This window comes from Bombus flavifrons, chromosome 13 (assembly GCF_040668555.2).
Source record: "Bombus flavifrons isolate JBK064 chromosome 13, iyBomFlav1_principal, whole genome shotgun sequence".
NCBI classification, from domain to species: domain Eukaryota; kingdom Metazoa; phylum Arthropoda; class Insecta; order Hymenoptera; family Apidae; genus Bombus; species Bombus flavifrons.
The window spans coordinates 2,083,058-2,106,816 of NC_138454.1; the positions used below are offsets into that span (position 1 = coordinate 2,083,058).

At 41.0% G+C, this 23,759-nt stretch overlaps 1 protein-coding gene across 5 annotated transcripts in view; it reads left to right on the plus strand.

Moving 5' to 3' along the window:
• The window catches only part of hth (Meis homeobox homothorax), a 502,527-nt gene that overhangs the window by 39,101 nt on the left and 439,667 nt on the right, over positions 1-23,759 (plus strand). For all 5 annotated transcript variants that reach the window (XM_069126288.1, XM_069126289.1, XM_069126292.1 and 2 more), the window contains exon 5: positions 17,507-17,557. In XM_069126288.1, coding sequence (XP_068982389.1) covers positions 17,507-17,557 — 51 coding nt within the window. The remainder of the gene's footprint in view (positions 1-17,506; positions 17,558-23,759) is intronic.

Genomic DNA, 23,759 nt, shown 5'->3' on the forward strand with positions numbered 1-23,759 from the left:
TAATTACGTGGCGGGAAAAACGCGTATCGTTTGAATGGATGTTAGACGAAAAAATGAGACGAAGTGCAGCGTCAATGATTAATGGATAAATCGAGAGGATGCACGAGTGTAATAACACGTAGACAGAGGAAAATAAAAAGATTGACTAATCCTCACGACGCATATTTACTATGATAGTACAAAGAAAATATCGCGTGTTAATGAGAATCGAGGATCTAAGTTATATAAATATAAACATCTATTTTCTTTGTCGTATCTCATCTGTCATATCAGAAATTACATTTTCCGTTTCTTTTTTGATGATTTTCATATCCGACGTTAAATTTCTTCGCAAGTTTTGGACCGTTTCCAATTCCACCATCTGTTCTATGAAACATTTCTCATTAGCTGGCTCAGTGTTTGTAATTGATATATCGGAAAACTGAAGTTTCGTTTTTTTCATCGAGATAAACCATTTAATAAAATAACAGAAAGTGGAATTATTGCGTGAAATTACAGAGATTGAGGAAACGAAATTCGATTAACGAGGTGATCTCAAGCATGCAATAATCTGTGATGTTCGATTAATAAGAGGATGCGAAAGGTTCGTCCGAGTACTTACACATCGTGGAATCGATGTGTGAAGAGAGGGCGCGTAATGGCGCGAAAAAGAAGGCGGCAGATTTTCAATTGGAATGCATTTAATATGTCTGGAATTATTCCTTGACACGTTGAACGAGAACCGATGATTTCCGGCAGGAATATTTTATTCGTGCGTGCCCTGGTATACCGTCTATCAATTTGTTACACACCAATTTGTGCCGATCAAATATTTATTAATTGACCTTTCGTTCGCCAAACCACTGTTAATATTACACGCGAAATACGAGATTTTTTCTCACGAGATATTCTCTTACCTGCACGTTGCCAAGATTCAATTCGATGCTGTATTTCTGGACGTTTACTTAGGAACGTTTGGTCTTACAAAATAAGAGAGTGCAGTACGCACAGAGAGAAAGGTCTCTTGAAAAAACGAGAGTATCGAAGTTAGTGACTAGACGAAGTTTCTTCAAATGTATTACCCATTCCTATGTTAATCAGTGGAAATTGTTGGTAATAGATTCGAATAACTTACACGTCCGTAAGAATTCTTTCTTGCTTCGGAAACATGTACGAGGAATGATCAGTTCGACGTTGATTATTTATAAACTGTCTCGGAACCTGTCTGAGCTCAATTTGTCGATATTTTCTTTATTACTTTTTTCACAAAATTCTAAATAAAATTAACCCTACATTTACAACTTTGACAATATTTCTTATATTTTTACGTTTTTAGAACTGCACCAAATCGTGCTCTATAAATCCTTCTCAAAGGAGAGGATAAATAAAAGGAGGGCAAAACGATTAATTTGTTTATTTACCTCCCATTATCTACTTCTTGAGGTGTCGGAAGAAAGGGACACGGAAGAGAAGAAAGTTCAGACGAGGAAACATTAGAAGCCTCTTTTTCATCGACTAGTAAAACTATACCCTCTCGTTTTGTTTCGTATCTGCTCCATTTCCACGAATAAACTGCGCGCGCTGGACACATCGGCGACGACGCGACGCTACGGTCGCAGGCGGTTGCAACCTTGCGTCGAAACGAGCCCAATAAAAGCGACAAAACGCGCTCCTGCTCTCCGAGAGCCGGTACAAGAAGAGAAGCGGCATGGTAACGGTACCCGGGAAGCCAAGGATACCCGAAGCTGTGCCGCAAGGATCAGGAGAACGAAATCTTTCCGTCTTTTTTTCATCGGTCTCTCGATCGCAAAGCGCGCGTGTCTCCTTCAAAACGGAATCATCGCGAGTTTCTTCGTTTTTCATTCTCTCGATATCATTCACTTTGCACTTTATCCAACATTTAATGAATTTTATTGTAATTTGTGAATCACGATTCACGTGGATCAGGAGAAATTATATAATAGGAAAATCGTTGCATCGATCATCATGCTTGACACGTTTGTCGCCTTCATTGTGCAGTCATCGCGAAGTTTCTCGTTCGTTACTCTCTCACCATCCTCTTTTCTTATTATTCAAGGATCTATTTCTATAAATTTCTGTGAATATAAATATTAAATGTAAATTATTATAAACGTAAACCTTTATAAAATGTTCGTAAATTTCATCAATCGAAGCTAACACTAAAGTTGGGTCGATCGCCTGAATTCTAACACACGTGCGTCGTCTTCGCCGTGGAATCGCCGCAAATTTCTTCACTCTTCACTCCCTCGTTCCATCACACTTTTCACACTACCCAAAAATCAAGGAAAAAATTTCATTATAAATTTGCCATAAATTTCACCAATCGAAATTAGGAAATGTTTCTTGCTTTTTATGTTATCGTATTTCTTCTCATGCTAGGTAAAGGGTTGATCGTTTCGAACGAACGATGATTTACATGGTCGATCGCGTGCCCGGATGCTCCTCAGATCTAATGAGCGACGCTGGTAACGAGCTACGTGACAGAACGGTAGTTACGCGGATCTCGAAGGTACGCGATGCGCAGCTTGTTATTCGAACCAGGTTCTGCGCGAATAATTGCCCGTCTTGGAGACAACGATGTTGGCCCTGGTTGCGTGTTTGATTATATGTATGATTGGAAAATCGAAATCGTTGGGTGGCTAACTCGTAGCACGTACACGGAATTTTCGTGTCTAAAGGCGATTTTATCCTGAACGATGTAGAGGGTTGTTTATCGACTTTCTTATATATCCATGTGACAAACATAATTGAGTAATTGAATGACTCGTTTCTTGCTTTACCAGTATCATTTTCTCAGATATCTATATTTACTCACTTTCTTTTTGTAGAAAATTCCAAGAACTATCTGGAAATCTTAACAAATGACTGAATACATCATCTTACTTTCATTACTTCTTCTTACTTTCATCTTTACTTTCATCGTAAATCATCTTACTTTATTTATTTACGTCATTTACTTAGAAAATTTTTCTCGCTTTTGAACACAAAAGTATCAAGCATGTACCGGCGAAATGTTTTCATTATTGAAATAGAAATATATGAAATAGAAATTTTATTCGAAGTAAACAATAAATTGCTTTCTAAGGTTTACACTCCAAATGTCAGTTAATTATCGCGATGATTTTTAGATTAAGCTTCGAATCTGCTGTAAATACTGTGAATAAAGAACGAATGATTTCTGCGAAAGACTCCACGTTGTTTCGAAGAGTTTCACGTCGATTTCGAGCAACTTTCGGAGCAGCTGGCTACACCGAAACTCTTTACGCCCACGCCACTGTCGTTCTGCCAGCGATGCACCGCTTCGCTCGTGCGTCGTCTGGTTTCTTTTGGAGGCCGGTTCGCGAATTAGAAATAAAAAGCTGTCCGCGAGCTCGTAGGAGGTGTGCCTCGTGGAGATTCTGTTGGACGAGTCGGGAGTTAAAGAAGCGTTCTCCAAGGGGTGGGGAGCAGAGAAGCATGTGTAAAGTATAACGTAACAGAGGAACTGGCGAACGCGCTGCCACGCTGGTGGTCCATTATACCGGTCTTCCTGGCGACGAGGACAGGGCACTTTCTCGCAACTTTGTGTGACGCAAGATGTGTCCCCGTCTAAATTATCGAAATATTTGCTCTCCGATGGCTGACAATTTTTGCCTGCAAGCTTTGCACCATGTATCCGATGGCGTGACTTTTCATCTGTCCCGTTATATTTTATTTATGCACATCGTTGGATACAAATCGGTGTAACGTATGTATAACGAATAGTGGAAAGCAGTCTAAAATGTACACGGTCATTTGTAGGTTTACGAATATGGCATGATAGTAGACGGAAGTTACTTTATAAAGCTGCAAGATTTATTGGTTCATTCGTTCGCTCATTAATGGAGTGGCGCGCTAAACATGCAAACGCGAGAGGGAAAATAAAGTCGTAGAAAATTACAAACTCCCGATGGTATCGCGGAAACGCGGGTATTATTATGGAGAAGAGAAGCGTCGAGAAGCAACGGACAATTGAGACAACAGAGCGAACTGGCAAGATAAAGCGTAATAGCAGCTATTAGAGGACTTCCTATAAAACAATCTGATAGGTGGCTAAAAAAAAGAAAAAAAAAAAAAAAAGAAAAAGAGGAAGAAAAAATACGAAGAGAGAAACTACGAAGCAAACAGTACAGATGACAGAAGCACTTTGCAAAGCCGTTTTAGCCATGCTTGCACTTATCACGAGTAACTTCAAACATGCTTTACATGTTATTAAACGAAACTGTGTGTTTTAATGATTTTTAAACGGTTAAGTAGCAATGAAACGGGAATGGCAACGATATCGAGGGAAATATCTGAATACAAAATTATTTCGCGCGGTTATATCGATTAAACTGCGGTTGATCGTGCACGAGACGGTTCGATAATGACCGATAAGCGGGAGCTGGCCGATTCTCCGTGTTTCTGCGTGAGTTGTTTACCTTGGCGCAGGTGACGTTGAAAAATAGGTTCACGAGGTACGATCGACGCCTGTTGCGAATCGCTGTGAAAAATGCGCCAGGAATTCCACGGCCTCGATCGCATGCAAATGGATGCGCTGACGCGTTTTTCTTTCGAGAACGACGCCAGGCACCGCTGCTCGTCGGGAGAGCTATACGTTCTCCGCAAATTTTATAAAGAATCTTGCGTAACCTCATTTCCCTATGCAGAATTGTGCAAATGAGAAATTAATATGTTAGAGTTATAGAATTCTGATCTACATAAAATTGTACGATTCTACTCTATCATGATGTTGCTTAATTCTATTATTCTATATTTCAATGAGTATAATTATTGTACAATGTAATAATGTAGCGTTTCAGAGTATTAAGAACTAATAATACATTGAAATTTTATATGTTCGCATTCGATATCGAATCAGCTTCTTCTTTTTGAAAGGAATTTCTTCTCAGGGTATATGATTTTTCACAAAATTTGACCCTGTTGAGGTCAAGTGACGAGACCTTGTTAGAACGTTAATAGCCTCGAAAATGTTTCGTAAAACGCAGGTGGCGGTGGCACGGGAAGCCACGCGTGCTCGTTACACGTATTCTCGGTCGGTTATCGTAAATCAAGCGCCGATTAACGTAATTGCCGGCTCGGATCGGCGCTCGTTCCTCCCACCCGTATCTCTATGGTCTAATCTGTACGAATGTAAAATTGAAAATTTGCGGAATCAACGAAAAAACGGCGCCTAACGATGTTGTTTCCTGTTCGGCCGCCGAATAAATTTCTATGCCGGCCCTCTCGATTCTCTGTTTTTGTTCGTTTCGCCAAATATGGCGATACGTCGCGAAAGCAAGTGTCGTTCTACTATCGTTTAAAGCGGAAAGAAACGATAAACAGATGCTATATAAAACACGCTAAGTTAATAATCACCGGGAGTTTCGACGATGTTCTAATAGCGTTACGTTTAAAAGATTTATCGTGGAAATGTTAACAATCGGGCTTTGAAAAGATATACTGGTAGGAAGATTTATATGCAGGGATATTTATCATTTCTATGAGCTATTCGTCTAACGTCAGTTAAAATATTCAGCATTCGTATTCACGACGATTAAACGATCGCTTATTTCATTAGAATGAGAAATCTCGTAAATGATGTTCGTGATGCAATGATCTTAATACAATACACGACGGTACATATCGCGTTACATATTGTACCATGAAAGGTCGTTGGATATTATCTATATGATTCCTCTTTTTAAACGTATCAATTAAGAACAATTATAATTCAAGAATTAGTAACAATTGAAACATATGTGATAAAAAAAATGTAACTGGCTGGTAACATTGTTGGCAACATGTTCGTCTTGATTCTGCTATGATTCTTGAGTCCTTGTAATAATTAACAACCGTTTCTTTAATCGTAATCGTTTTAAGTCCTTCCATTAAACTTAAGAAATTGTCTTTAGCGGTATCTCACGTGAATACTTTTTACGACACACAGACCCGTTTCTAAAATCAACATCTATAAATGTCTGAGAAATTCGTTTGAAAACAACGACCAACGATTCCATTTCACCAAAAATTATTATTCGCCGGGAAAAGCGGCAAACCGAGTAAGTTTGAACAGGGAACTGGATGCGTGCAACCCTTGGCACAGTGTTGGCGGGTATAAGGAAGAATACATATTAAGATGACAGTGCGTCCTGGCACGGGCCATCAAAACGGCGGACTACCGTCTTAATAGCCGGAGATTTATAGTCCCGACGAGTCGACGGGAACGTCACAGCCGAAGCAGTAAGAGAGGCAGGCCCAGCCTCGTCGTAACCTAATCCAGTCCATAGTCTCGAGCGCAGAAAGAACGACCGCGAGGTGTAGGTATATATAGGGACACGGCCAGGAAGAAACACGAGGAGATCCGTGGAGGACGGGAAAAGGTCTCTCTTGCCACCGCGAGAGAGCTGCAGCCAAAAGAGAAGAGAGCAGAAGAGATGGGGGAAAAAGGAAAAAAATGAAGGAAAGGGAAGAAAGAAGTTATCGCCTAGCCTGGGTGGTCCGCGAGGGAAGAAAGAAAGAGAAAAGGCTAAAGGACGATTCTTTGGGAAAAGGGAAGCGACCTATTCGAAAATACTAACCTCGAACGTCGAACTTTCGGATAATTGGAAGATTTTTGTTTCTGGAACATATCTAGGATCGAATTCCTTCGCAAGCAATTCCCCAAATTTTATTTCCATCGAATCGAGGACGAATGAATCGACACATTGTCGACAGACTGGTTCAGAATGGAATCGACAGGGTGTATTTTCATCACGGTATGTTTATCGATGGCAAGTATCACGCTGCTTAGCAATATTTAAATATTGTCACGTCGAGTATGTTGGCCCGTCGAACGTGCCGGAGGGTCATATATAAACCGTCCTTTGCTTGCACAACGTTCTTGACTACCGTGTACCGCAGCTTCTTCGACAGTTTCCTCCTGTATACACAGCCAGGGAAACGAAGTCCGTCGAAAGTGCCTCGTCGGCCTCGAGGCGATCGTTTCCTCCATCGCTCCTGTTTCACGCCTCCTCTTACGTTTCTCTGAACGATTTCCTCAAACCCCGAAAACACAGTCCTTCAAATTCCTTCTTAATTGCGTGTCAACGCTTCCGAAAGGAAATATGGAATAGAAAAACACTTTAAACGAAAATCGCCGAGTATCGATAGATATTACATGATTCTTTCTATTTCGAAGATCTTCCTATTCCAATTTCCAGATTTTTTCTGCGAAGCGTTAAATGTCAATAAATATCGACAAATATTAAACATATCTATAGATATTCGACGAATATCCATTGAAAAGCTTTCTAATATTTGTAAATATACATTCACTGACGGAAGAATGTCATAATCTTTTGCAAAATGGGGCATTCCATTGTCGTAAATTCTCTTTTCCATTGATACCTTGCGGTATTCGTCCTCACTCTGAGGAAACATTCTCAAAAACAGAAACTATAAACAGAAAGGTAGAAGGAAGAAATGAGAAAATCGCGCAGGCAGAGAAGTAAACGGAGTAGACGAGGACAACGAGAAAGTAGTTGGAGCAAATGGTCAATGAATAAGTCACACGCGATCGTGACAGTGGCCGGGATCGGTGGTTGGAAATTAATTACCAGGAAATAAGGGTGCGGCAGGGGGCGACGTCGGCGGTGGCAGGGCGTCGCGCGGTATTTTCGACGTCGGGCACACGAGGCACGACCGATAATGAAGCGGTCGCGAATCGGCCAAGTGTTGAGTAGAATCAAGGTTTACATGTCGGAAGAAGACGAACGTATACGCGATAGAGACGAACGGAAGGAGAGAGGAGAAGCAGAACGAAGTGAAGAGAAGGAGGCTCGGCTCGTAAATCACTGGACATCGATAAGAGTCGTCGCGGCGTTCGCGCGATGTCCCTCGTTAATAATTGATACAATTAACGACCATTCATTAGAGACGCCGCTCGTGCACGTATATAGATAGACGAAAGACGAAAGCAAAGGATTCGACAGCGAGGTGCGCCGTCACGTGATTCGCTTTGTTGTTAGCGCGTCTCGTGGTTGCGCTTCGAGATAACTGACTATCGGTTCTTCCTTATATTGAATGCTTAACAATGTTATCGGAATTGTTTGGTCTATGGATATTCTTGGACAGAATCGTTGTCGTCTATTTTTCTACGATAAACCGCACGATAGTGTGTCAAGTTGCTGTATATGTTCTCCCCCTACGTTTCGTAAGGTACATCACCTTGTAAACTTTACAAGAATGGTATATTAAAATTATTATTCTTTTTTAGGTAATATTATTATAATATATTATATTATATTATTATATTATAGGTAATATAATCTTAGGTATATTAAAATATTAATTTTTTATTAGATAATTATCAGATTGCGAATGTTTATGCAAATTTACAGTTATGAATACAACGGAAGAAACAAATCGTTCGTAGAAATATGTATTTATTGGTCTATTTGGTAAGATATGAAAAGTTTGTTAGAAGATAGTATTTTATTATTTGAAATTACACCGTCGTACCTGTTAAGATCTTGTCGGTTGCGCTACGCTACGAAAAATAATTTGTCTACTCGCTCGAACAAGAATAACATTGTGTAATCGCTTGTAATAGTTTTTAGATAAAGGTAGTATAACCGTATGGATCATTTAATTACTGATAGTAATACTCATTATCTTCTGATGAGATCAATATTCGTATTGTGAATTTAGCGTACACGTTATAGGACGGTATGTGAAATCTACTCGTTTATACATGTAGTAGTTTTAAATTAACAGCGATGGTCTTTCTATCAGTTTCAAAGAATCTTTTTTTTTATCAGTCCTGTAACTCAGAAATTAAGCAGATCCCAGATAAAGAACTTTTATAATAACTAAGTAGTTTCGTCTGGTTTAAAAAGCTAATACACAAATTAAACAAAATTAATCTTATCACGATATAATATTTTACGATCGTTGTACTAATAACATAAAACAAATCTACTGCAATTCGTTCTGTCTATAACTTTCCAGTTAAATTACATGTTATCATCTTTATCTTGGGATTCTTTAATTATGGTCAATACCATCTAATGACAAAACCCGCAATCACTTAGTTGCCAACCCAATAGTAAATTACAGGTTAGATTAAGAAGGTACTTGCAAACTGATACAAACACTCTCGACATTAATGCATGCAGTTTGCATAGTATTCTAATCAGTAATTAGACACTTTCAATTTGTACTCTTTGTTAATAGAAATTGATCAAAATGCCCGAATACTTATAAATTATAGTACTATTATAAGCTATAGTAATAGTCATCGGTATTGACGGTATTCTTTCTCAATACATCACAATCGATTGATACGTTGAAAAGAATCAGACGAATAGGGATCGAGGAACTCTTCATCGATTCGCTGACGTAGAATCGCGGCGCAATTTAATTAGCAACGGCCGGTGATTCGTTTATCGGTTACAATTATTAAATCATCGAGGCTCGTTCCGGTGGTCGCGCGGCGAGCGTAATTTATTTCGCTTCTTTCGCCTCGCGCGCCGCTTATCCATATTTCTATTTAGTATCACAACGGACCGCGCCGCGTCAACCGCGAGATTTACGACGTCGTAGATCCTCTCGACCAGTTGGAAATTCCGTTGAATATCGGCCGTTGAAGCACAGAGCCTGACCTTCCCTTTTCCACCTTTCGTCGTCGTACAAAGTCCTTGGCTCTTCTTCCGCTTCCGTCAGTCAACTCCTTACATGTTGTTAGAATTCATTGGGTTTTTTCTATTAACAAGCGGAATTACCAGCTTCTAATTTCCTATTAGAAATTTCATAAATTCTGTGATTTGAAGGAAATATAGGTTCGATATACTTTGACGTAAGTTTTATTGCTTTACTAATTTTATAATTGTTTTATAGACTTATTATAAAGTTATCTTTGGAAGATATTTTATAGATTTATTTTTAGGGATTGCAACGATTTTTTGCAAAGAATATGAACGAAGATTTGTTTCTTGCTTTGCCCCGCGTATTTATTTATTAATAGATACCATCCATTTTGATCTTTTTGGTTGCAAGTTCCATAGTTTAATTGTCGATAGTTCTAGTGTTAATGTTGCAATAGTAAAATGCGTAATATAGAAACATACAATGTCTTAGGTCATATTAGTTGTATATATAATTCCATTATAGTTATAATACTAAATCCGCAAAAATATATCAACTTTCATTTCAGTTCCATTTCGTGAGATTTAGAATGATTAAGTAGAAACTGCAATTATCATTTTGTATCATCGATGTTACAACAATGTATAGCGAGTACTTATACTTCTGAATGATATCCTAACACGTACCATTAATTAGCTACTTCAACTCGATAACGAGCTATCTCATCGTTTCTCACAGTTACTCCATGAATCGACTTTATTCATATGCAACGCAACTTTATAAATTCTTTTGGTGTCTCTTTCTTTTATAATTGGCGTTGGTGTCGTCCGTCTGGCTCGTTTCTGGCTTTTTCTCTTCCTAAACGAGGATCAATTAATACGAGGACGACTTGGCGAGCGACTTGGTATGATCGAAACTGAGCAGGCAGACGAGAAATCGCGCGGTTTATAGGTGTCGAGGATGACGGGGTTCATTGGCGCAGATTAATGGGCGTCGTTGTCGCGTTAGCTAATTTGCGGCTTGGTCTCAAGATGGCTTTTAATTAGATTGCTACATAGTGCCAGTAATTCGAAGCTTTCTTGTCTGGCTGTTTTCCTTTTCTTATTTCCTTATAATTAGAAATAATCAATTCTTACGTTCTTGATATATTACGTGAAATATTATGCATATTTTATGTGGAACGAAAAGTTTGGATGTATTAGTTTGGAGAAGTAGAATTCTAACAAATGTAGTATTACAGCCAATCCTCAATTATTTCAAGCGGCGTGTCTAATTCTGAAGTCTCGCGATCCGTCTCGTTCTCTTTAATTCGGGCAAATTAGTTGGCATTGAAGGAGTACACTGGCCGCCAAAAGTTGCCGAACACGACGCAATCGACGCGGAAACGAGCTCTCCGCTTACCAAAAACATATTCCTATCTATTTTCACGTATTAAATCAATCGGCAGTGTATGGTAATTATCAAAGGTAAAATCTTCGTCAGACGCAGAAACGTGTCTTATAAATCATCAGCAGATACGACTTACATCAAAGGAAGCATGAAAATTCTCAGAACATTGAATACCACGTTTATTCTCCTACATTTCATACAACTGTACTTATATCATATTACAGAGTTGTATGCTCTAACTATAAAAATAATTCAAATAGAATTTAAATGTTCGATGCACTAGATCAAAAGTGTATAGATCTGTTGGCTACTGAATAGTCTCCGTCTTTCAATTGTCAGAGATCTCATACACAATAGGACTAATACTACTACTGAAATTCCACGTGCTATTAGTATCAATACAGCCTCTTGCATAACGATAACAAGTTTAGTAACAAAGCGAATGAAACTCCAGAAATAAATTTTACGAGCTACAAGTCACCAGATAATCCTATTTCGCCCAAATTTGTAAAGTTCTAATAGTGAAACGTGAAACACACAATATGCACATAACTTATCACTTCACCAATACATACTATTTAAGTAAATTACTATGCAAGAGGATTCAGAAAATGTGAACAACGAAAAATTAGTATCTTTCAAAAGCAATCGAAATGAAAACGAGTGACGACTGCACCAACCCATTATAGTACACTCGCGAATAAAATTTCTTCGAAAACCTGACATTCATTTGTCATGTATATCTCGCATCGCAGCTTTTCCACAACATTATCGCGTCATAAATTTCCCACCAATGCTTAAAACATATAAAAAATACAACACATACATTACGTTTCGTCGCGAAGGCTTCGTTAAAGCGGAATGAAGACGGACAAGGATGAACAAAAACAGTGGAAATCAGCATGCATGAATCGCTGGGCCCCGACACGGCGCTCATTTACGCGCGTACGCGTTTCGTATCTTGGGCATCCATCAAATACGCTTGCGTATACACGGCAGCGTGCGCGTCGAACGCCGCCGGAAAACGTGCAAGAGCGAAGAGGATCGACAGACGTTTCGAGCAGGCAGCGAGCGTAGGGCGGAGGCCGCATCATCGGGCGTCGCTTCCGACTGCGTCGTCCCTGTCTGCTTATAAATAACACCATCTCCTCGTTTCTTCGCGCATTTCGCAGTTTTTCTCGTCCTCCTCTTCCGATTCTCCTCCAGGCCCTCTTCAACCTTACAGCATGCTGCTGCAAGGCTAATTAATATCACGTGATGAGCGATCGTGGCAAAACCTCGCCGCCGAGATCGCGAAGGAAGAATGCATATCGAGAATGGCATAACGGGACGGAGGTGGTTAACACTCGTGAATTACGATGACTCGATCATTTGCGATCTATGCTCTTGCTCGGTTGCATCTTTGTGATTTTCTTCTTTGAAGTAGAAATGGAGAAATGATAAATCGACGAAATGGAAATAGAGAAACGAGAAATTCTAATTATGTTATATTATGCAACTGTATAATATAATGTAACTGTAATTGATACATGAAATAATATAATTGTAGTTAATTACGATTGGCATTAAAAAGGATGGATTTACTTGTTTTTATTGTTGTCCGTTTACTGGAAGCTTATGGGCGATTTGAACTATGGAATTGATAGAAAGTAAGAAAATTTCACTATGTAATGAGAAGTATAGAATCTTAAACACAAGAAGAAATAATATATGGTAAGTTAGGTATATTTTGCAGAGTAAAAGTTAAGTTATTATAAACGCTTTTTCTCGATATATTAGAATATACTGCATAGAATATTAATCGTTTCAAGATCGAATGTCTCTTAAGTTGTGGCTAGAAATTTATTGTTATTAATTGCTGGCGATAGAAACACATTTTTCTTTTTTTTATCTTTTCGCGAGGATGACATAGTACACTAAAATTAAAAGCTGTTTTATCAAACACAAACTCAATTATCAACTAATTAATTGTTGACAATTTAAAACGTAATATTGTTTATACTCAACGTGTCAAACGTGAAATTGTTAGAAGACGTATTCCCTTATTCCATTTAGAGTCATAAACGATCGAATCACAGTGAGCCAAAAGTGATATGCAGTCTATAAGAGCATAGAGAAGATATTGTGCTTTCAGAGGAAGTTCAAGAAAACTTCGGTGCATCTGGCATTCGTTTCGATAATTCTCGAATTCATACACGGGATCATCGTACATATATACGCTACACATATTTGCGATGGCGTTCGATCGAGGCGAGAGAAACGCGCGAGAACATCGAGCTGGCCGGAGCAGATAACGAAACGTGCGGCGAGGAACGAGGCAGCGGGTGCTGCTTTCGCTGGTCGAGAAGCAACAAAACCGCAGCTCGGATATAGAGGACACATTGTGCGCGCGCGGACAGAGAGCGGAGGAACGCGTCGCAGCGAATCGACTGCTCGCCTCGCACCATCTCGTCAACTCGAGCACTCGCAGCCCCTGCGAGTGTTGCGCGTCCGTTCGTTACCACCGCGATACCATCTTCTCTTTTTCTCTTGAAGCGCATTCTGCTTGCTGCAGCGTGCCTGCGCGTCTTTTTTCACCTCGCCTTCTTCGACGCCCTTCGCTTGTTCCTCGTCGACGAACGTCCAGTCGTTGCAAACCGTTTGAAATTCGATTCTCGATCACAGATTTTCCTTCTTCCCGCGATTTTCTTCTTCATTCAACTAGTGATGGGAAATTAAGGAATTACGTCGATTTAAAAATTCTGTTGCGTTTCGGTAATAATGCGAGGTTGATAAAAGGGATGAGGTATGCGATGTGAGTTTACTAGACAGAATATGAAATGCGCTAATTTAGTAGAGAAAGTAGAGATATATGGAGCCGAAATATTGCGACTTTCTTGATTGTATTAATCAGATATGTGGCTAGAAATTATCGTGTTTATTGAAATCCATAATCTTTGTTGCATAGTAGGACGAAACTTGTACCTACGAAATAATTATTCTTTCTGTTTGTCTCCTGTTTAAGCTGCTTAGAAGCGATACCAATCAATTGCATAAGTTAAAAAGTGGAGGAATGATGGTTTTTAATCATTTTCTCCAATTCAATTTTTAATCATTATTTCATCAAAAAAGTAATAACTCATACGCTTGTAAAAAAGAGACAGCGTGGTGTGAATTTTACCTCACATCTATGAATACACGATGGATTTTAGCGCATGCTAAACATTTGACAAATGCTACAAAAATTATTAAACCTTCATAGATAAAATACATCAAAAAAGATTTTAAACGATAAAAAACTCCTCATCGTTTATTAACATGTACAATCTGAATGCATCTTGATAAGCAAAAGCTTAGGGCGCGACAAAATCCAGTCGCGACGATATTCTAATAACGGTTTACTACGTTTGAACATGCATCAATTAACCCTTCATTTCCAATTACGTGGCTCGGTAATTGCGAATAACGAGCGCCTCGATGATCATCGGTTTTCCCTCGCTTGGTTTACTCTCCTTCGACGGGGAAGAAAACAAGAGATAGTAAACGCGAACAAGACACTAAGATCATGCATTTAATTATGTCGATCCGATCTGCTGTGATTCTCGCTTTAACGCGCCGTTTTAGCGAACTGGACCTCGATTTTATAACCCAATGCGCTGGTTCGGTGTGATATTTACGGGACTCGTAACCGTGGCCACTTTTCACTTCGTTATCCGACTGTCGGCATCCAATCGGAGGTTCTTTATTATTCGACGAATCGGTGTTATCGCATCGAGAGACGCGTTGACGACGTCCTTTCATTGTAGCCTCTTCTTCTTTATTATCTCGCAGAAAGGCTCCGATACGAGGCTTTCGTCACGGAAGTTAGTAAAGTGTGCTACCTCCATTATAAAAATTCCTTCGTGTCCCGTGCCAAATTTTTGTCTTACTTTCGCTCGGGAATCTCATGGGGATAGCTTTCATTTCTAAAACGCTTAAACAAATTTCCGTTAACATTTATTCTCGTTATATAAAGATAGTACTTGTATTAGGGTGGTTATCTTCCTTCAAGCTCTTCGAGGATTTCCACAAATAAAATAGATAGCCAGATTAGTAAGAAATAGTAGATTATATAAATAAATGTAAGGTATTATTTTATATGGTATCTAGAACACTTTTTCTGTGAAATTTCGAAAAAAATTAATTATTTCGTTATATGAGTCAATATTACTGACCGGCTAGAATCTTCTCTATTATATTGAATGAGGCCAACTTCTGCATAAAAGTACGTGTGTATATTGCTCAAAATAATTAGCGGATTATTTAGACATTTGTTACATCCGTACATTTTTTTCCTCTTTTACAACTGTTTTAAATACCGTCTTTAACGCAATGTCATACGAATAGCGTTTACTCAAGTCTACAGAGTTTCTTCTTTCCCTCTGTTCATTTAGTTGATACGATAAAATCATCCATGCTAACAATTCCCTAATTATATTGACTAGTATATAATTTCTCCATACTAATCTCTTTTTCTAAATTCTATATCGTTCCCACAAAATAACATCTATTACCAATCTTCCGCTGTAAAATCCGTACTTTCATCGGAAGATTCGTATCAAAACGAGCTCTCTCCGATACAATAATTTCTCCAAACCGCCTTCCTTCCGGCACCTTTTTCAAAAACTTTCACCTACGATTGCAAAAACTCTCCTCGGGGTTGACCACCTCCACTCCATTAAAATCCGCTAATTGCGGATTGTCGGTATCGCGAGGACTCGCATCGGGAGGCACACGTGCGTCCTGTGAATCTCGTTGATCGGTGGCGGTACCGAAAGGGCCGGTTGGAAGAAGGTGGAGACGAAGGTGCGTCGAGAAGGATGGCGAAGAAGAAAGAGGTAAGGTAGCTCTCTCGAAGCAGTCACTATCTGAGGGAGCACTCATCGCGGTCGCTTCGTTATCGGCCGCGCGGAATCATAATGGGCCATAATTGCATAAATATAATGTTAATTAACAATTAAGATTGCCGCTTTGCCTAATTGAATCGCCGCTCCTGCTAGCTGAGCGGAGAAGAGGGAGGACACCCCGTTTCCTCGTTCGATCGGTCGCCAAGTGGTCGGTAAAAGAGGGACAGGAGGGGACGTGGATCCGGAGAGGGCTTCGAGGTGGCTTTAAACGTAACGCCGTATCGGAAAATTATGCCGATGGTCGTACCTCGAGTATGCACAATGCACACGTTCGATACGAAACGCCCTCGGAGAAGCGTGACCGTGTGTCGCTTTAGAAAAACGCGTATTTATATATACACGGCCGATGCTGATTCGAAGAAATAAAGAAGGAAGAGTGGAAGGTTAGTCGGAGAAGAAACTGCCCGCGATGAGCACAGTCCATTCGCGCGGACCTGATAGCGAAGGCACGACGACGATCGAGCAACGTGAGATCGTGCCGAGAGAAAATTACGAGATATCGTTATTTTTAGCAATTATCCAGAGGAAGAGGGTGGAAAAGGAGAAAAAGGAGAAGAGGGAAGAAGTAAGCCGGCCAGTATTAAGTATTTTTTTTGTTACCTTTTATTGATAAACTGCGACAAGTTCTAAGAGTTAAACATGTATTTAGTTAGCTACGCGTAAATATTTAAATATCGCAAATATTTATTAACGGAGAACATGCTAAATACATATTTTGGCACATTTAATATAAACAAGACGTGACGAACGAAGCAGATGGAAGACAAAGGCAAAAAAATAAGACAAAGAATAATAATTGATAAACTAGTTATTACAAGTAATAACTGTTGGCGATGACTCACTCGGTTCAAGGCTGTCATAGAATCATGAAAAATATCGATTTCGTCATCGAGCTTGTTGACCGATATACACATTCGGTTAATAGAATTAAATTTATCGAAAGGGATACGGTGTTATTATATAAAAAGAGTAAATAGGAATTAAGAGCTAGATGCGAGGCGGATAAAGTAACAGATTTATCGCAAAATAGGTAGAAAATAAAAGTAATGGGAAAAATTGAATTCGTACTAAATATCTTAAGCAAGTATCTTAATACTTATATACGTAGGCTGAAGCAAGAAATCGTGTACGAAGATCTTCTAATGGTCTCTATTCGCCGTGTTTCTTCTTACTGGAGAGGTCTGCACGTCGTTACATACACGATATCGACATACACGGTCGTTGAACCGGTACCATCTATGCCCGATGCGTATCGATCGCTCGATGGAGCACACGGAATTTCGGGGACGCAATTAGCGGCGTGCAGATGCAATAATAATTAATTCCCGTTAATCCTCGCGGAGTGAATCGACCGATAGTCCGCGGAGCTTTCCATGTACGAGGGAAATAAATGGAATCGCTCGCGATACGCCAGTCTCGAAATCTTTGGTTGTGGATTCTGTGAGATCGTCGAAGCTTCGTATTCCACCTTCCCTTTGGTTCGATCCCCTTTTACTCCTTTGTGTCGATCCGGTGCACAGCCTCTGGCGAACGAATTTTATTCGGTTTCTTTTATTTTCTTGTTTCAGATGGTACAGGCGATCCAGGTCCTCCGGTTTCACCTCCTCGAGCTCGAAAAGGTGAGCACTTTTCAAATTCCACGTTTTCTTCCCATTTCCAAGGCTATATAAAATGTTGGAAAGAATTATGATTTTTTGTCTGATGTAGTTATATTTCTTACAAAATAGTAACATTTTATATAGCTTCATAAATTGGTTAAGATCGATTAAAAAATAATATACTTAGTAATATACCTAGTAGTGTAATAATAGATATAATAATATCGTAACGTATGAAATTTTCTACTTTGTGCTATCAAGTTTCTAAACCTCTAATTAGTTTTACCTTTTTCATAGATCACTTTATTATCGTTTTATCATTCGCGTATGTTTCTAATCCTTTAATTGTTAGATATATTAACAATAGTTGATGGACATTTCTTGAATCAAAACGGTATTCATTCCCGATAAAGAACCGCATAAACACACCTTCCACGTCCACGTTTCTTAATTCTCTAAATTTTGTATTACTTATCGTTTGAAGGGAAGTATTTTACAACTACTATATGTAGAAGCTCCTCAGGTTTCAGAAAAGAGGAGGATGCCAAAGACAATTCATTTCGAAATCGTGTGAAAGTATATACTTACAAACTTTATAAAAATATGATTTATCATGTTGTCTTCATACTCTACGGCCTACAATATAAGTGTAACGATGACTAGCATAAACCAAAGGGTATAGTTCCATTAACAACTGAACAAGTAGGTAAAACTGTAGAGTAAGCGCGAGGTTGACGCGTTTAGGTGAACTTTCAAGCGTACTAGCGAACGTCAGCGAGCGGCGTGTTCTCTCGTCCACTCCAATTGTCGGGGATTACCGGGTGTCGCGGTAGATAAGCCGTTCGTAACGCTTGAAAAACAACTGTTACGGGCGGAGCGCAATTTTCCGTAATTGTAGTGAAAGCTCGGCACCACCCGTCCTCGGTCGTCGGTCAGCTATGGTGCACACCTTGGCGGTTTGCTCGGCTCGGACCGAGTTCCAGCCGTAAGTGGCGTCATTTAGCTGTCCAATGGCCGCTAGACGTACGAACACGGTGCACGCTCCAAGTTGTTTGCATTGGAACGGCCATCTTTCTCCACCGAGATCGTGATTTTTTCCCTTGCCCCTCTCGTAAACCGGAAACCTGTAAATCGGAGTACATGTCTCGTATTAGATCGTATAAAATGGTACGAACTGTGTTATACCGAGAAGCCGAACACAGAGGACGTGTATTAGCATATTCATTCTTAATACGAAAGGTAGTTAGTAAAATATAAATAATAAAATATAAATATTAATTACTAAGATCGACTGATTAAATTATTCATCGAGCTTTGCATTAATCAGAATCTCTTTTAGTCATGGTGTTGAAAACGAATGTAGACGAGACAATTTTAATTACGTCAGTTTTAAATCCTGCAATCGTACAAAGGATTATTGGATAATTGGATTAGTTGAAATAGTTTATAAATATTATAGACGCATAAAATATCGACGGTCCATAATGAGTGACATAATTAATTTAAACAAAACTCATTCACAAGTCTTCGATAATCCACAACGTCATTGCTTTGTAAAGCTAGTACAGGTATTACGATTAAAGATTCTATCGGCAGCAACTTTCGATTTTCGCCGAATTCTAATTAAGACAGGGTCGGAAGATACCGCGGCCGCGATCGGTCCCAGCGGACATCGAAAAAGTTGCAGGTTGGTTCGTGTCACGGTTCAATCGACGACACGAGAGGAACAGCGGTCGGGATTAATTGAACCGGGCAGCCGGTTAATATTCCGCGTGCGTTCTCGCGTTGTTACTTCGGGACCAGGGTAAATAAATATTGCATTAGAAGGCCGGCATGTTTCGGCTCGTTTTTCCCCCGCTAACGATTGATAACCGTTCGACCGGTAAAGCCGGTGTGCGCAACAGAAAAGAGAAAGGGAGAAGGAAAGAGAGTGCAAGTTTTCAGGAGGAGCTGTTTGCGTGGCCGCAGAATACCGGGGCGGGCCCCGTTCGGCCTGGCTACGCCGTTTTTGCGCCGATATTTTATCATACGAAATAGCGGACATCCATCGCATTTCCATCGAAATGGCAGCTGACGTGGCGGCAGCCATTGGCCAAGGGAGACCAGGCCGTCTCGATGCGCCCCTCGTGTGTGTTGCTCCCTCTCGACAGGCCCGCCTGGATCGACCGGTCGATCCTGCAATTTTATACCAATTTTCCTCATTTGCCGCGATTACATTATTATAAAGGCCGGGGCTACCTACCGGCGAATCCACGCTGGCTTGAAGTACACGCGGGCCAACCCTTTTTCCTCTCTTTCTTCTTTAAGCATCCTGAGTAGGTACTTTTTCTTATGCACGTCGATTACTCGTGCAAAGAAATTCTGATGGTCGTGCCTGGTCCGTTACATGCAAAATCGTAATCACTATCGTCGTCCGTTTATTTAAGAAGTCTTGGCAAAAAGGATGATAAGAAAGATGCGTTAAGAAGACTGGGAATATAGCCAACTGGACGATAGGCGAGATTAAAACTAAAAGAAATAAATATGTATATTCGTCGTCTCCCGTTGACACTATACGAATTGTAACATAAACGTTCAGGTCCTGTTGCGTTCTATTCGCTCAAACATAAATAACTTTCGTATCTTCCCACTGTATTAACAAGACGACTAGAAAACTGGACTCTAGAAATTGGAAGAACAGTAACATTTCTCTAGTTTCGTCAATTTTTATACATCGAAAGAATTACACGTACACTCCCACGAAAGATATCAATCGATTCTTCTGCTGGAACGTCGAAAGTACAGATCGGAGTTGCAAGAAATCGGCGTACAGTCATCCTCCAATGGAAGACCGCTAAGAGATAAGAAACCGTCTCACCAGGATCAAGACGCCAAACCGATATTCGATCCCGATCGTAGCTTTTTCCTCCCACAAGTCCAGGCTCCTACGATTCCAATACGCCAACCGGTGGATTTATTTCAGCGAGATTGTCGGTCGCGATATCGGGGCGGGTCTCGAAAAGCCGCGACAAAACCTGGTCGCAATTTGGCACGGTGTGCGCCGCACTGGCATCGACGGTAATGAAGATTGAAACGTTCTTGGTCCCCGGAGTCCTCCGGGGACGAGCAGAGCCGGGACATGGAGGACGCGGAGCGAGCGAGCAAAGCGGAATGCAGCGAACGCGCGATCAAGAAGATTCCATAAATATCTGGAGCTCCGAGCAGCGAACGACAGACAGAGGACGAGAAAGTGATAGATGAAGAAAGAAACGAGACGAGAGAGGAAGAGGTGTATCGAGAGGGACGAGGATGTTTGACCAATAGGGAGAAGCATGGTAGCCCGCGGTGCTGCGCTTCGTGCATTTAACATTTTCGAGCCAATCGCGTATTAGCATAATTACGTTTTGCAGGGGCCCGGTGCGTGGAAGGAAGGTTTCTTCTTCTTTATTGCTCTTTCTCTCGTTTCGTTCAACTTTCTTGTTCGCTCTATACAACCTCTCTGCCTCCCTCCATCGCGAGTCGGCCTCTCTTTCCACATCGATCTTTCCTTGAGTTGCAGCCTAGTTCGTCGTCTTCGTTCAGCTACCATGTTTTCCTCCGTTCGTCTTCGTCGTTCGTTCTTCTCCCTTGGATCTGTACACTCGTGGCACACACCACCGTATATACACGCTATCACCGGTTAGAGAGCGGTAAATTTCTTATGGGGTATTATGGTGCACCGTGCATACCAACCGGGATTCATACCGGCGCAACACGCGGACACAACCCTCTCCTCCAGCTGCCCTACCTTAGAAACTGGTTCTAAGTTATACCTAGTCCTGTAGGGACATCCGCGTGCCTCCTTTCTCCGTTGTTCGGGTTATGTGTTTTCGTGGACATCTCGACGGCCAGGACATCCGGGTTGCTCCGCAGGCTGTTACCCTCTGCCTCCATTTCAGCGCCTTTTCGATCGTGAAGAATAGCGTAGCCGTGGCCCTTAAAAAGGATTCACCTATCTGGATTTCAATTGTTTATTTGGAAATTAATAGAGTCGGATGTAAAATTAAAATTAGGGCAAAAAACTGTGAAAATTGAAAATAACTTTTTAAAAGTGCAGACTATAAGTATTCAATCTTCTTTAACATGGACTGCAAGGTTTTGACTACAAAAAGAGAGGTTAAATAATAATATCTATGATATATCTGTTCCACAAGACGGTCCCTGATATGAGATGCGTCTCCATTAGCGAATGTGTTGGCGAACACTGTTCGCGAATTAAACGTTCGAAAACCAGAATGACTCCCCACTCCTTCCGTTCGCCAGGACCAAGATGTCATCGATAGCCGAATGGAACGCATAATACGAGTCGTTCGTAGGTGTACACCCGGTATATAGGTATCGTGCGTGCCGTAAGGGGTGGTCAGGTTGTGAATCGGGGCACGTTAGAGGAACCGAGACAGACACCCCGAAACCTTCATTACCTTCGGCTTCAAAGGAACCCATTGTGCCGTAAATGGGGTTCGCTCTGCGCTCCTCTTTCCTTCTTTCTTTCTTTTTTTCCTCCTCTTCTTTCTTTCTTTCCCTCCTTTCCTCGCTGTGTTCCTGCGCGTACCCCGGATCCGTTCCATTCTTCGAGCCGTTTGCCTTTCCGAGAGGCCGTCGACGGAAAGGGATGAGGTAGGAGAGAGAGTACAAAGAGGGAGAGACACTTGCTCGTTCGTTTCTTCGTTTACGTAAATTCTCGAGTAATTTCGGGGGTCGAATGAAAGGAGGAACGAGGGGGAGGCTGGTGGTACGCGAAGTTCTTGGGGGCGGAGAGGGCACGTCGCGATGGTATAATGTCGCCTCGTGCGGAACCTCCCCTCGCACGATCCAAGGGGAGGAGAAAGGAGGCAGAGAAAGGAAGAAGGGACAACGGGCCGTTTAAGAAGTCTTTGAATCGAGAACTCGTTTCGAGTGGAGGGCCCGCTGCTCTCCGTTCGTCGGCGACACGCTTCTTCTCGGTGTTGCTGTCCCTTTTCAGCCGGAACATCGACGCCGCGGACTGGTTGAACTCTCTCAAACGGAAACTCGCGGGGATCTATCTGGTCGTGAACACCCGTAAGCAAGGGAATTTTCTTCTTTCCCTTGATAATCTAACAAATGCAATTTTGGTTTTGGAAGCATTACTTAGTCGATCGTAATATAATTTTGGAATAGCGCGTTTACTCCAAGCTTTTTTCTGTTTATTTGCAGTTTATATGCTTGGACATAGGTACGTGTTAAGATCTTTATTTTTATGTATTTATGTAACGATAACGAGGAAGATAGAATGTTGACGGGAATGTCTCTGACGTGCAATAGGAACGAAATCCGGCGGTTTGGCCGACTGGCGAGCCATCGAATCGACACCCCTATCCGCTCGCAACTTGTTAAATCGGCCATAAAATGGGAATAATCTCGAGTTACAGGTGACGTTGTCGCTGTAGCTGGTATCGTGCTCGGTCATCGCGAACCAGCCTCGATTTTTCGTCTCCTTCTGTGGCGTTTCTTCTACACGCGCAGAGGAGAGCCACCTTCCGGTAATGGCGTTGCCTCCGGTGTCGCATGTACCTTACGGAGGAACACGAGAAGCGTTCGCGGGGACGCGATGAAAGCGATACCCCTCGCTGTTTGCAAGTGTATACGCTCTCTCTTTTTATTCCTATTCGTGACTTTTATTTCGGAGTGGCACGTGAAAGTTTACGCCCGCGGTTCATCGCAGAAATTAAATACCACAGCGCTTCGCCGGATAATTCCATCGATAGGACGAAGAGGGGAAGAGCTTTCACCTTCTTCGATGGAACCAGAAAGTTGACGAGGAGAGAAGGAAATGGCGATCCTTTGAGACACTCGATATTTTCCGTGCCATGTTCTTCTACCACCGCGAACCGTTCGCCGTATCAGAAAATCCGAGAAGCTAGTACCCGCTTGGATGAATTAGATACCAAAGAAGTGCTGCGCTTCCTAGCATATCCTTGGCTTTAGGACAGGGGGATACTGTGTCAACCATGCGGCAGTGTGAGCGGTGAAAGGATATGATATTGTAAGTGGAACGGCAGAAGAATCGTCCGAAGCCTTAAATTTGAATATTTATCATTATGTCATGGTAGTTCTCGAATCTTCTAGTTAAATTTGGACAACATTTTTTTTAAGGGGGTTTCTATCTGGTTTTCTTCTTTACGTACATCTTTGTTCACTAGCATCGAAACGCTTCCTGGTCTTGTATAAAACACGATATTGGATG